The sequence below is a fragment of the Lemur catta genome, chromosome 14 (genome assembly GCF_020740605.2).
Source record: "Lemur catta isolate mLemCat1 chromosome 14, mLemCat1.pri, whole genome shotgun sequence".
Lineage (NCBI taxonomy): Eukaryota > Metazoa > Chordata > Mammalia > Primates > Lemuridae > Lemur > Lemur catta.
The window spans coordinates 49,964,985-49,978,187 of record NC_059141.1 but is presented as its reverse complement, the minus strand read 5'-3'; the positions used below and the strand labels follow the sequence as shown (position 1 = coordinate 49,978,187).

Below are 13,203 nucleotides of genomic sequence, written 5' to 3'. Positions count from 1 at the left end.
ACTGTAAACTTCACTCTGCCAGAAAGCAATTCTCTTTTCAGTCCCAATTTAACCACCTTAGCTCTGAGAACAATTCCAAATACCTAGAATGCAAGTGTTTTCCTATTTCATTCACTAGACTGCTTCAGAGAAAATGGTACAAATGAAGATGCTTTTAAAAAAAAGTGGAAGATGATTTGATTAAAGCAATAATAAAAATTCACGAAAGTATACTGGAACAGCAGTAACTTCAAGGAAATGATACAAGTTTATTGAAATGATTTATTTTAATCTCAGTATCTGATGAGGTATTATCAAAACTCTAGAAGGAGAAAATCTTCAACTCTACTATTTTCTACCACATTATATCTGCACACTTGCTTAAAGCAGCTCTGAGTGGGGGAATCTATGTTTTATCATTATTGATTATCTGCTACCTACATCTAAGAATTTAATTTTGAACTTTGGCTACTGAAATAGATCAGTGCTAAAAAGAACACTCCTGAGTTCAGCAGCAGTCTTGGTTTTAGTCACATGAGTTATAAAATGCTTCTCTGTTACTTAATGCAAAAACAATCTCAAGTACAAATTTTGAAAAATAATATAGTAGTTTCATGTTCTACCATTTGGAAAAAAGTTATTACAAGAAAAAAATGTATCATAAGAACAAAAATAAGAGTTTCACTCTGAGGATCACTGTTCACACGTTTGATTTACACTGTTCTCAGTAACTATCACTTCCCAGGAAACCCTTTAGATCAGCCATCCCTAACCTTTTCGGCACCAGGGACTGGTTTTTGGAAGACAATTTTTCCCCAGGGGGTCGGGGGATAGGGGATGTATGGTTTCGGGATGATTCAAGCACATTACATTTATTGTGGAAACCTCTCTGCTAATGATAATCTGTATTTGCAGCCGCTCCCCAGTGTTAGCCTCAACTCCACCTCAGATTATCACACATTAACTTCTCATACTGAATGCAACCTAGATCCCTTGCATGTACAGTTTATAGTAGGGGTCACGTTCTTATGAGAATGTAATGCCACTGCTGATCTGACAGGAGGCGGAGCTTATGAGGTGATGCAAACAATAGGGAGTGGCTGTAAATACAGATGAAGCTTAGCTTTGCTTGCTCACCTGCCACTCACCTCCTGCTGTGTGGCCCAGTTCCTAACAGGCCAAGGACCAACACAGGTCTGTAGCCCAGAGGTTGGGGACCACAACTTTAGATGAAGAATTTTAAAATCAATTTTGAAAACAAACATTTATAGGTACCCCTTGAAAACCACTGACAATTAAAAACATACTAAGAATTTAAAAATTATACTTTGCATATTCTATGCCAAGTATTGTACTTGGCACTTTATACTTGCATTATCTCTGTAAGTCCTCACTGCAACTCTATGAGGTAGGCGATATTATCTGTACTTTACAGACAAGAACACTCAGGTTTAGAGAAGTTAAATAAGCAGCCTGAGGTGATAATTCTATATTAAGTGGCAGGATAGGCCATGGTCTGACTCCAGAGCCCATGTCATGAATCATCGTATGCTATATTGTATCAATTACATAGGAACACACCTAGTATCTGTATTGTTCATAATTTCCGAAAATGTTAATAAGGACTCAATATTTCTGAAGCAAAACATAGTTCACTACTGTAAAATATTAACCTTGGGGGCTTGTATCAGCTAAGTTAACTTGAAGTTGAAGGGGAAAGTTTGAGGCAATGATGTAGGTGCACATTTTTTCAATGCATCCATTAATTCAAATGCATATCTTAATCATTTTCAAAATATGCATCACTTTAGGAATTTAATGTTCTTTATATACTTTTTTTTTTTTTTTTTGAGACAGAGTCTCCCTCTGTTGCCCCGGCTAGAGTGCCGTGGCCTCAGCCTCGCTCACAGCAACCTTAAACTCCCGGGCTCAAGCAATCCTCCTGCCTCAGCCTCCCGAGTAGCTGGGACTACAGGCATGCGCCACCGTGCCCGGCTAACTGTTTCTATATATATTTTTAGTTGTCCAGCTAATTTCTTTCTATTTGTAGTAGAGACGGGGTTTCACTCTTGCTCAGGCTGGTCTTGAACTCCTGAGCTCAAACAATCCACCTGCCTCAGCCTCACAGAGTGCTAGGATTACAAGCATGAGCCACCGTGCCTGGCCTGTTCTTTATATACTTTTTAATTAATAAATATTAGATTAATCTATAATTGGAAAAGCTTTTTATTCAAATTTAGAATTTTTAAAAAATGAGTTATGCCAAAAACAAATATGCAAAGAAGCACCTTTACATATTCTCTACAACCAAAGATCATCAGTAGATGTTTAGGCTAAGTACAGAATCTGTTTTACCAGAACAGAGTGAGACATAACTTGTTTAGTGTAGCGTTTATAAAACTTTATTTGTGTGACCTTAAAACATACTAGAGTGTTTTAACTAAAATAATAGGAAAAAGGAAGTTAGTCTAGAATTAAAGAAAGTCCTATTATACCAAAGTGAATTTCAAATCTGGTTTTATGATGAAAAAGCTAAACATGAAGGCATTAGAAATGTAATGGTTAGTCATGTTTATGCTTTCAAATCAACAATGATAAATCAAATGGGTTTAATGATCCCAAATTCAAGCATGACATAATCTAAAATAAAAATATATTCAAAGATGTCTTAATACAAGTCTGAATATTTGGGACAACCAAGTAAACTATGCTCTTCTTTGGAGTACTTAATGATTGCACATTGTTTATTTTCTCAACTTGAATAATCAAACACATGGGTCAAATTAACAGACTTTAGTAGTGGTGCAACTCAGACTGGAAAGAGACATTCTGGATACTCCTCACAGCAATATAATGAGTATTTGGTACCATTAATAAGATGCATCTGAAGAACAGCACTTTATGCTACCAGGAAAACAAAATGATTCTGGCCTTTCCATGGGCAGTGGGAACTTAGCATGCAAAGGACAGAGCCCCACAAGGAAGCAAGCAAGAGAGATCTCTTCTGCAAAGTAACTGTTTATGGAGCTTTGGAAGCTTAAAAGATTCATACTAGTGTCACCAAAATGAATGATATTTACAGAACTCAACATAGATAAACAATTCTGCCACTACCTATTCTAAGAAAAAAAGTTTATTTTTTAATATAAAAAGTTTATTCACAAGATATCCTTAAGAATACAGTAAAACTTGATTTTGAATCCTTGATCAACCATGGACATTCAATAGTGAAAGTTTAAAGAAAACTGGTATTCTTTTGTCACCCAATGTTGTTGACTACTCAACGCCGCAGATTTGAGAGATTTCCAAGCATTTACCAATTCCTACCTCTCTTCTCTACTCCTACCTCTCTAGTAAGGGCACTTATCCAAGGCAAGCCATTTTAAGTCTGCAAGCTTTAAGCCATACAATTATTATAGGAGAGAAAGAGTTTTCGCTGCCTGCTACAAACTGTCCTACCATAATTAGAGAACTGAAAGTGGCACACCTCAATTACAGGTGTTAGCATTTCATCTGATTTACTTTCCTTAGTGCTCTGTATGATGTTTGTGCCATAGCTATTCTAAAACAGAATCCCCAGGATTAGAAACATTGATAAAGAGATCATCTATAAATTATCTTGACATAATTTTTAAAGTATTTGTTGGTTTGTTTTAGAACACAGTTAAAGGCAAAGGTATTCAGGAAGATAATCCATTGCACCAATAATAGAGTATCTGGCTTGGGGGTGTAAGGGACAATTATTTTCTAAGAGATGGGGTCTTGCTCTGTTGCCCAGGCTGGAGTGCAGTGGCAAGATCACAGTTCACTGCAAGCTGGAACTCCTGGGCTCATGTGATCCTCCCACCTCAAGCTTCCAAGTAGCTGGGACAACAGGCACATAACACCAAGCCCAGCTAATTTTTTAACTTTTTGTATAGATGGTAGGGAGGGGGATCTCACTATATTGCCCAGGCTGGTCTTGAACTACTTGTCTCAAGCGATCCTTCTACCTTGGCCTCCTGAAGTGCTGGGATTACAGGCTTGAACCACTGCACCTGGCCTTGGACTACTAAAAAATACCAACTTAAAAAAAAAAAAAGCACAAGGCCAGGCGCGGTGGCTCACGCCTGTAATCCTAGCCCTCTGGGAGGCCGAGGCGGGTGGATCGCTCGAGGTCAGGAGTTCGAGACCAGCCTGAGCGAGACCCCGTCTCTACTAAAAATAGAAAGAAATTATCTGGACAACTAAAAATATATATAGAAAAAATTAGCCAGGCATGGTGGTGCATGCCTGTAGTCCCAGCTACTTGGGAGGCTGAGGCAGTAGGATCGCTTAAGCCCAGGAGTTTGAGGTTGCTGTGAGCTAGGCTGACGCCACGGCACTCACTCTAGCCAGGCAACAGAGTAAGACTCTGTCTCAGAAAAAAAAAAAAAAAGCATAGAAAAAATATACTATAAAAATAAACGGCACCCTGTGATTTTCATTAATTATTTTAAAGAAAAGGTATATATAATTCAGTGTAATTTACATTTTAAGACTGCCAACCATCAAAAATGCAAGAGTAATTTCTTTTTAAAAATGAATAAATTTTAATAATTTATAAAATACAATTAAAGAGTCCAAGCCTTCAAAGATCGATTTAAAAAGTACTCTTAGGAATGTCCTTGAAAATCTCCTTTGCTAGCCTACAATGATATATTCTTCTCATGGTTTTCTCCATGTGTTTGCTGGCTTTTCCAAGTTAAAGTCATTGATTAGCTCAGAAAAGCAAAATAATGAAGTCTTTCTAAATATTCTATTTGTTTTCCCTTAATGCATGTTATTAAGCAAAATGCAACTAAGCAACCACTTATCTGTATTTTTTATGTCAGAAATTTTGAAAGAAAAAAAGCTACTAATTTTTAACCTGAAGTTACTGTTGTCTCATCATTCCTGTTTCAGTTCAAGTAGGAACATAACATCCCAAATAAGATTATTTAAATGACCCAATTAAGTATCTCTTCTATTTAATATAATATAGTGACTAAAACAAAGTTTCTTGACCATTTGTAACACCTAATGTTAAAATTACTTTTTATATTATGCTGGGTACTATATTCTCAAGGACTTGTGCAGTGTTTGTATTGTCATATAAAAGATAACGTATGTTAATTTAAAGTGACAGGAACTGAATCATTCTGAAGAGAGCAGGGGAAGGACATGAGCATGCACTGAACCTTTGTTTTTGAAGCATTACTATGGATTTTGGAGCATTAATTAATTTAAAGCACATGCTGCTGAGTCAGTACCTGCCAGAAATCCTGATCAGAAGATGAGAAAAAGAAAAAAAATTGACACTGATTATATGAACAAAAATTTCCAAATCAAATATACATATTACAAAACATAACATACAAAGGATGAATTAAAACCTATAATAACATCACTGAACACCTGAAAATAGGAAATAAGGAATACATAGATCTAATCTGCTAAACACAATAAAACAAAACAACAGTGTTTCATTATCGTTTCACGGATATAATTTTTTTTTTAGCTGCACGGCAAATTAGTTGCTTTGGCACCCATATTAACATATAGACAACCAAATCTGGATGAGTTCAGAGAATCAGTTAACTACTTTAGAGAAGAGTATCAAATGACTGCTTAGAAAAAGGGCTTCTCCAAAATTACGTTGCACTACCTAAAGTGCTATCCACACTGGTAATAAACCAGTCATCGTGGAGGATGACATTTAAAGCAGTTTAGGTGAGCCAATTTAGCTGGGTACCACTCCAAAATATCTTCAAATACCAAATACTTTTAACATTTTTCAATAAATAAACTTCATTGGCTGTGAAATAAAATTTGACCTAAACTTACCATCCTATTCAAACCAAGCTTAGTATTTAATAACATTATAAAAGTTCTGGACTGAAAAACAGATGCTATTAGCAATTTACAAGCCTATAGGTGGAATTGACATGACAGAGGCCCAAAGGATTTTACAGTACAGGAGTGAGATGAATCACTGTGAACACAGGACAGCTCAGACATGAGAAATCAGACCAGAGGTCTAGCTATTTAACCTGGGCCAATTGCTCATTACTGAGATAGCACATGGCGATTTTTATAGCTGACTGAACTGGGAAGGAAAGAACCATGGAGAGAACAATTACGCAGAGGTATGCTATTCTGTAGCATTTCACACAGACCAAGAAAGAAGATAACACATATGATAGCATATAACTCCTTTCTAAATGGAGTAAAGGGCTCAAAGTCACGTGAAATAGCTACAGTTTGCAAGGCCAGATACTTTCTGATTTTATTGAGAAGGTAACTGACACTCTGAGAGGTTAACTGGTCTCTTGCCCAAGGTTACCCATCAACTATATGATATTTGAATACATGATTGTCTATATCCAAAGTCCACACTCTTTTCATCCTACTGTACTACACATAAAGAAGTTCAGCAATCCATAGGTTGTGTTTTTCATACCCAAACTGAGCAAATGTTTTAAAAGTAATTTAAAGAACTTCCGACAGGAAAGAAGGAAGATGGGAAAATCTGTGACTAAAATGAGAAAATTCTAGCAGATGTCAAAGATTTCCTGAAATGTTGAATCATAAAGTGAACGAAAGGGAAATCTGGATTGTTCACTCATTGCTAGGGGATGAGCTTGCTGGCTCAAGGTCACTGGCTCAATTCTACACCTCCTTATGTGAGTCTCTAATGCCTCTTTCCTTTTGGAAACCCTATTCCCCTGATACCGTTAAGTCAACTTTCACATGCCTGACTTTTATACAAGTCATACTTTCAAATATTATACACTGATATTCCTAAATCTTGCCTTTCCTACTCCAATTTCAGAATCTATGCTTCAGTGTACAAATAAACAACTGCCATTTTTGTCTCCATAGCAAGGTAGGTACTCAATACTTTAATGTTTTATTATATCTTACTCATGCTATTTTATAAAAATAAGTGGAAACCAGAAAAATATAATGATAAGAAATATAGACCTCATAAATTTAATGCAATTGAAACAAAGATGAAACTCATCTGTCATGCCAAAAGCTGCTAATTTTTAGCATCAAGTGGATCAAGTGGTTACTGAAGCACAACAGGAAAAAATTAAAAACCACATAAGAAACATGAGTTGTTATCATTAGGGATTTTATATTTAAGAAATCTCTAGGAATGGAAATTCCTCTTGTAACATGTAAATCTGCTGTTCAACTTGCACATATTCAATTTCTTTAGATGTTTTCAGGTTTACATACACACACACACACACACACACACACACACACACAAACACACATATACAAAAAAAAAAACAGGAGAGAAGTGAATTCTCATGCTACTCTGGATTCGTTCAGTGACCAAAAAGGTTATTTGTTAAATTGAATTTGCTATAAGATGTTATTGACTTAATGAGTCACACCTCTACCAAGAAATATGTGATTGACTACTGTAGTTGATTTTTTGCCAGTCATCAAACATTTATTGCTTGCCAGGCCTATGCTGGACTGTGAGTGACACAAAGGTAAAACAGGGACCTGGCCTGTCAGAGATTCTGGAATTAGATCCTGACATCAATATCTGCAGTAACTCCTTACACTGGATAGAGTGCTTTACTATAGATAAAGCAGAGATACCAAGGATCAGAGAGATGTGGCTGTCCCAGAGCAGAGTCAGGACTTTGAACCTACGTATCCTAACATCTAGTTCAATGCCCTTTCTTTTTAATCATTCTTTCTTTTAGAATATGTGACTTTAAAAAGAGGATACTCACAAATGGAGGCATCTTAAGCACTGTGCCACCTGAATGGGAGAGGTAATTTTTAGGCAGGTAGGCTTAGCTGGGTTCTCTCAAATTTAAGGCAGCTACTCATTCTTTTCACTTGTGACAAACAGTTCAACCCTTATCTCTTCACCTTACCAGGGTATGGAGTTTTATGTAATGATATGCCAATTCCTGCAAAATCAGTTTCCATAACCCTGACCTCTTCCCATCTAGACCCTCTTTTGTGATCCTGCCTTTTCCAGCCACTCCATGATTTTCCTTCTGATTTCCTTTTCTTTATGGTATATAGAGCCACGCCTGGCTCTTTCTTCTTTCTGATGTACTTTCTTCCTTCTCTTTAAAATTGACCATTGACTTTTCTTTCTGACCCTGTGTAATATTTTCTTTTTCTTTTCGGAGAAATTAGCCTGAAAGGGAAAGACATGTTTAACTGACTGCTTTCTGCTTTCTATACCTAAGAATGATTTATTCAAGCATAAAGAATTGAAAATAAGTATAATGCAAACATATGCAAATTTGGAATATTCTTCATAATTATTACAAAAGCACAATAAAGACTTTTGTAATTTCCTTGTTAGGATCATTGCTATATACTATCAGAAAGTTTGAGGGAAGTTGTATCAGATAAGTGTTCTGTAAGAAATGCAAATGTAATACTGGGGGGCTGATTGGCCTTTATGATGACTATTGAGTTAACATTCAAAAATCAATAAACACTGAATTAGCCCTTAATATATATAGCAGGCAATCTATGAAAGTTACCCTATATGGAAAAACATACAACCTTCAGCTTGATTCTTTCTGTAGAAGCATTTGATGGCACAGACCTCCTAACCTAAGCATGCTCTTTTAATAAGATAGACAGGTATTCAGGGATCTCTCACACATAATTCTAAAGGAACTTAAAAATCTTCTTAATAAAATCTTAGTAAACAGGATATATACATAAATGTCATAGTTTACTTACCTTTCCGTCAAAACGTTTTATTATGTATTGATCTAGACCCAAGTCTATAAAAGAGAAGAAAAAAATATTTAGCAACTGATCATAACTCAAGTAAAATATATAAAATGACAGCTCTAAGCTTTGTTTTTAATCATTCAATTAAATGTACTAGATGGTTTAGCCACTTTTATTCAAAGGCCACAGGATGAATATTTTGCCCCACTTTCAAGATACCAACCCATTTATCTTACATATAAGAAAAGTAAGGCTCTGAGAAGGTAAACAGGGTAAAAGTTGCACATGCAAACCTACTCAACAGCAGAGCTTTCAACTAGAACTTTGGACTCCTCCCAGGGTGGTATTCTTTTCATTACACAGGGTGCTATATTACCTCTAATTAAGGTGGGGGACATTAGTTTAATCTGAATGTATAATATTAATTTTTTGTATCAAATTAAAAGAGTACAATACCAAAAGAACTATTGCAACACACCTAAAGGACACAAATAGATCATCTTAATATTACCTTTTAAAGTTGGGTTCAGTAATATTTACTTGGGAATACCTAGCTTTGAATTCTGAGCAGTGTGAAAGATATAAGTAAATATATTCAGTGGACTTGACGGCAGGGATTTTTTGTCTTTGCACACTGCTTTATCTCTAGCACTTGGAACAGTGCTTGATCAATGAATATCTACAAAAGAATGAATGAATAAGATACAGTTCTCGTCTTGAAGAGTCATAGTTTACTTTGAAAGACATGGATATAATAATTAACATTACAAGGGAGCATACAATTAGTTCAATAAGAGAGTGGTGTGGGAGATTTGAGAGTGGAGAAATCAGTTTCTAATTATACTTACTTTCTTGCATATTAGTTCCTTTCTTTCAGTTCTCACTGTACTTGTGCTACTTCAGGCCATTATCTCATAATGCCCACAGTACTACAATAATCAGATTATCATGGCTCCCTGAAGAAGCTTTTTGTATTTCTACTTCTATACATTTGGTTACACATTCTCCTTATCTGAAATGTGCTATATCTTCTAGAAGCCAGCCCTAAACAAATTGAGCCTCATTTGCCTGTAAAGGGAACAGATAATTCTGGAAATAGAAGGAAATTTTTAAAAAATAACTCTAATTTGAAACCTCACAGATATTCAAGAAAATATCAGTTGTAAAGGCAGCATAGGTTTCTAGAAACCTATGAAAGAGCAGAGAACAAGAAAGAGTTCTAGATAATTAAACTTTAATTTCCTATCTCTCCCTATTTTTTAATATACTGTCAAAAGATGAGGATAAGGTAACCCCTCCCAGACTACATTCAACCCAAGAGGTTTATTATCCTACAGGACATTTTCTCATTCAGAAATAGGGAGGAAATAATCCAAAAAATATTAGCAAAAACTTTCTCAGAACTAAAGAAAGAACTGAAGAACTTACCAAGTATTCTAAGAAAGATGAGCAAAACCCACCTATACTTCAGTGTATGCTTATGACATTTCAGAATATCAAGGATAAGAAATTCCTAAAAGTTTCCAGAGAAAAACCTTCTGGTTCCTTAAGAAGGAATGAGAATCAGACTTGAATCAAATGTCTAGTAAGTAAAACTTGGTACATCAACCAAGGGAGATATGTGCATACTAACTGGAGCAGCACTGTCCAACAGAAAAATAATGTAACAAATCAGAGTCACATGTGTAATTTAAAATTTTCAAACAACCACCTTTAGAAAGGTAAAAAGAAAAAATATGAAATCTTGTCATTGGTGGTAACACAGATGGAACTGGAGAATATTACATTAAATGAAATAAAACAAAACAGAAAATTAAACACTGCATGTTTTCACTCATATGTGGAAGCTAAAAAAAGTTGATCTCATGAAAGTAAAAAGCAGAACAGAGGACACTAGAGGCTGGGAAGCAGTAGGGAAAGGGAGGGATAGGATACAAAATAACAGCTAGATAGGAGGAATAAGTTCTAGTGTTCGGTAGCACTGTAGGATGACTACAGTTAACAATAACATATTAAATAGTTTCAAATAGCTAGAAGGAGAATAGTAAATGTTCCCAGCACAAAGACAATAATAAATGTTTGAAATGATAGATATGCTAATTACTCTGATCACTATATATTATATGTATCAAAACATCACTATGTACCCCATAAATATGCAAAATTTTTATCAATTAAAAAATAAAATTTAAAAAAGGTAAAAAGTGAGATTAATTTTAATATTATATTTAACTGAGAATATCCAAGATAGTACAAAAATGTAAAACATATTAATATCTTAATAACTGCTTAAAATGATGCTAAGTTTTGATAATCTGGAATATATTTTATAATTACAGTACATCTCAATTCAAACTTGCCACATTTCAAGTGCTTAATAGGCACATGAAACTACTGTATTAGATGGCACAGATTTTAACATATCGGGGTAATATCCAGAAGAACTAAAACTTAAAGTTTTAAAAGTGGTTGACTCTGTGACATGAACTGGAGGGATGGAGAAGATGGAACAGATTTATATTTTTCATTTTATGCTCTTCATTACAGTTTGAAAAATAGTTTACTGAATGCATTTGCAAAAAAGTGAGAGGACATGTAAGGACAGCCTGGCACTTACTAAGAATTCCTGTTATTTATAAGCAAATACTGACATGAAGTAGACCAATTTCATAATTTCTATTTGAAAGATGATTATTTTCACCTTGTTATATTTTTATTTCTCTACCTGCCAACTAAAGTAGAAGGGTGGGTTAGATCAGTTCTTAAAATGGTTGGAAGTGGAGTGTGGGAAATGTGGATGAATGAAGTAATTCTAGCTATCCTTACTCACTACTCCTCTAGAGATTCTAATAGGCCCAATTATTGAGGGTAGGGAGAACATGGAGAATGAAAAGAGAAAAAATAGCATGTGTAGTTTGAAAATGATACTCAGATGACTTTCATATGAAATGGTTTCCCTTTCATTTCTCTACCCCAACTCTGTGGTCCGAGCTTAGAAACACTGGATGCTAGCAATACTGATATCCCTAAAGTGATTCTTATTATTCTTAAACTTTTCTTCAAAGAACTTTCAGTTATTAATGCACATAGTGTGGGGGAAAAATGTACATCGTGTGATATAAATACTATCTTCTTTTTATGAATGAGAAAGCTGAGGCTCAGAAGGGTTAAATGACTGTTCTCTGATTTTAAGTCTAACAATCTTTTAATTATGGCAGTTGCCTCTTTTCTTGAGTCCACACCAGAAATAATGTAAAAGTATGTAAATACCGAAAGAATAGTCTCATTTTAAGCCTCAGAGTGAACATGTAAAAGGAGACTTGTTTTAAAGACAATAGCAACTGACTTTGTAAAACTCATTTTGTCAAAAGACAAAAGAGCAACTGAGTCAAATACATAATTTCAAGATCTTAAAATTAGAGTTTAGGAAAATGGAAACTGAATAATTTTAGTTAAGAAATCCTAGCTATTGCTCAAAAATTTAGAGAGTCATTTTTTGTTTAACATTTGAATTTATCTTAACAATTTATTGAAATGATTATATTTTCAGCAATGCAAGCTAATATAAGCTAGCAAAAGAAAGTATAGTTCTATTTTATCAGATATGAGATTATAGTCACTTGAATTTATCTTCTCTTAATCACTGTAATAAGTCATACTACTTATTGAGCATTTTTTGGTTTTATTTTTATTTTAAATTTTATTTATTTATTCTTTTTTACATTTATTTTTTATTTGTAAATATTCATGGGGTACAAGTGCACTTTTGCTATGTTGATATATTACATTGTGGTGAAGTCAGGGGCTTCAGTACATCAATCACAGGAGCAACATACACTGTACCCACCAAGCAACCTCCCATCATCCACCTTCTTCCCACCCTTCCACTTGTCTTCCCATCCTTCCCTTGTCTTTCACTCCACTCCACTTCCATGTGTATACATTATTTATCTCCTACTTACAAGTGAGAACATGCAGTATTTATCTTTCTCTGTCTGAGCTGTTTCACTTAATATAATGGCCTTCAGTTCCATCTATGTTGCTGCAAAAGATATGATTTCATTCTTTTTTATGACTAAATAGTATTCCATTGTGTATATATACACCATATTTTCTTTATCCAATCCTCCATTGATGGACTCAGATTAATTACATATCTTTGGTATTATGAATAGTGCTGTGATAAACATATGAGTGCAGGTATCTTTTTTGTATATTGATTTCTTTTCCTTTGGGTAGATACCCAGTAGTGAGATTGCTGGATCATATGGTAGTTCTATTTTTAATTCTTTGGCAAAATCTCTATACTGTGTTCTGTAGAAGTTACACTAATTTACATTCCCACCACAAGTGTATAAGAGTTTTTCCAGGCCGGGCGCGGTGGCTCACGCCTGTAATCCTAGCTCTGGGAGGCCGAGGCGGGTGGATCGCTCGAGGTCAGGAGTTCGAGACCAGCCTGAGCAAGAGTGAGACCCCGTCTCTACTAAAAAT

General features: G+C 35.0%; 1 protein-coding gene across 2 annotated transcripts in view; it reads right to left on the bottom strand.

Annotated features, from left to right (window-relative positions):
• The window catches only part of MICU1 (mitochondrial calcium uptake 1), a 238,307-nt gene that overhangs the window by 137,372 nt on the left and 87,732 nt on the right, over positions 1 to 13,203 (bottom strand). For both annotated transcript variants that reach the window (XM_045569191.1, XM_045569192.1), the window contains exon 5: positions 8,719 to 8,762. In XM_045569191.1, the coding sequence (XP_045425147.1) occupies positions 8,719 to 8,762 (44 nt within the window). The remainder of the gene's footprint in view (positions 1 to 8,718; positions 8,763 to 13,203) is intronic.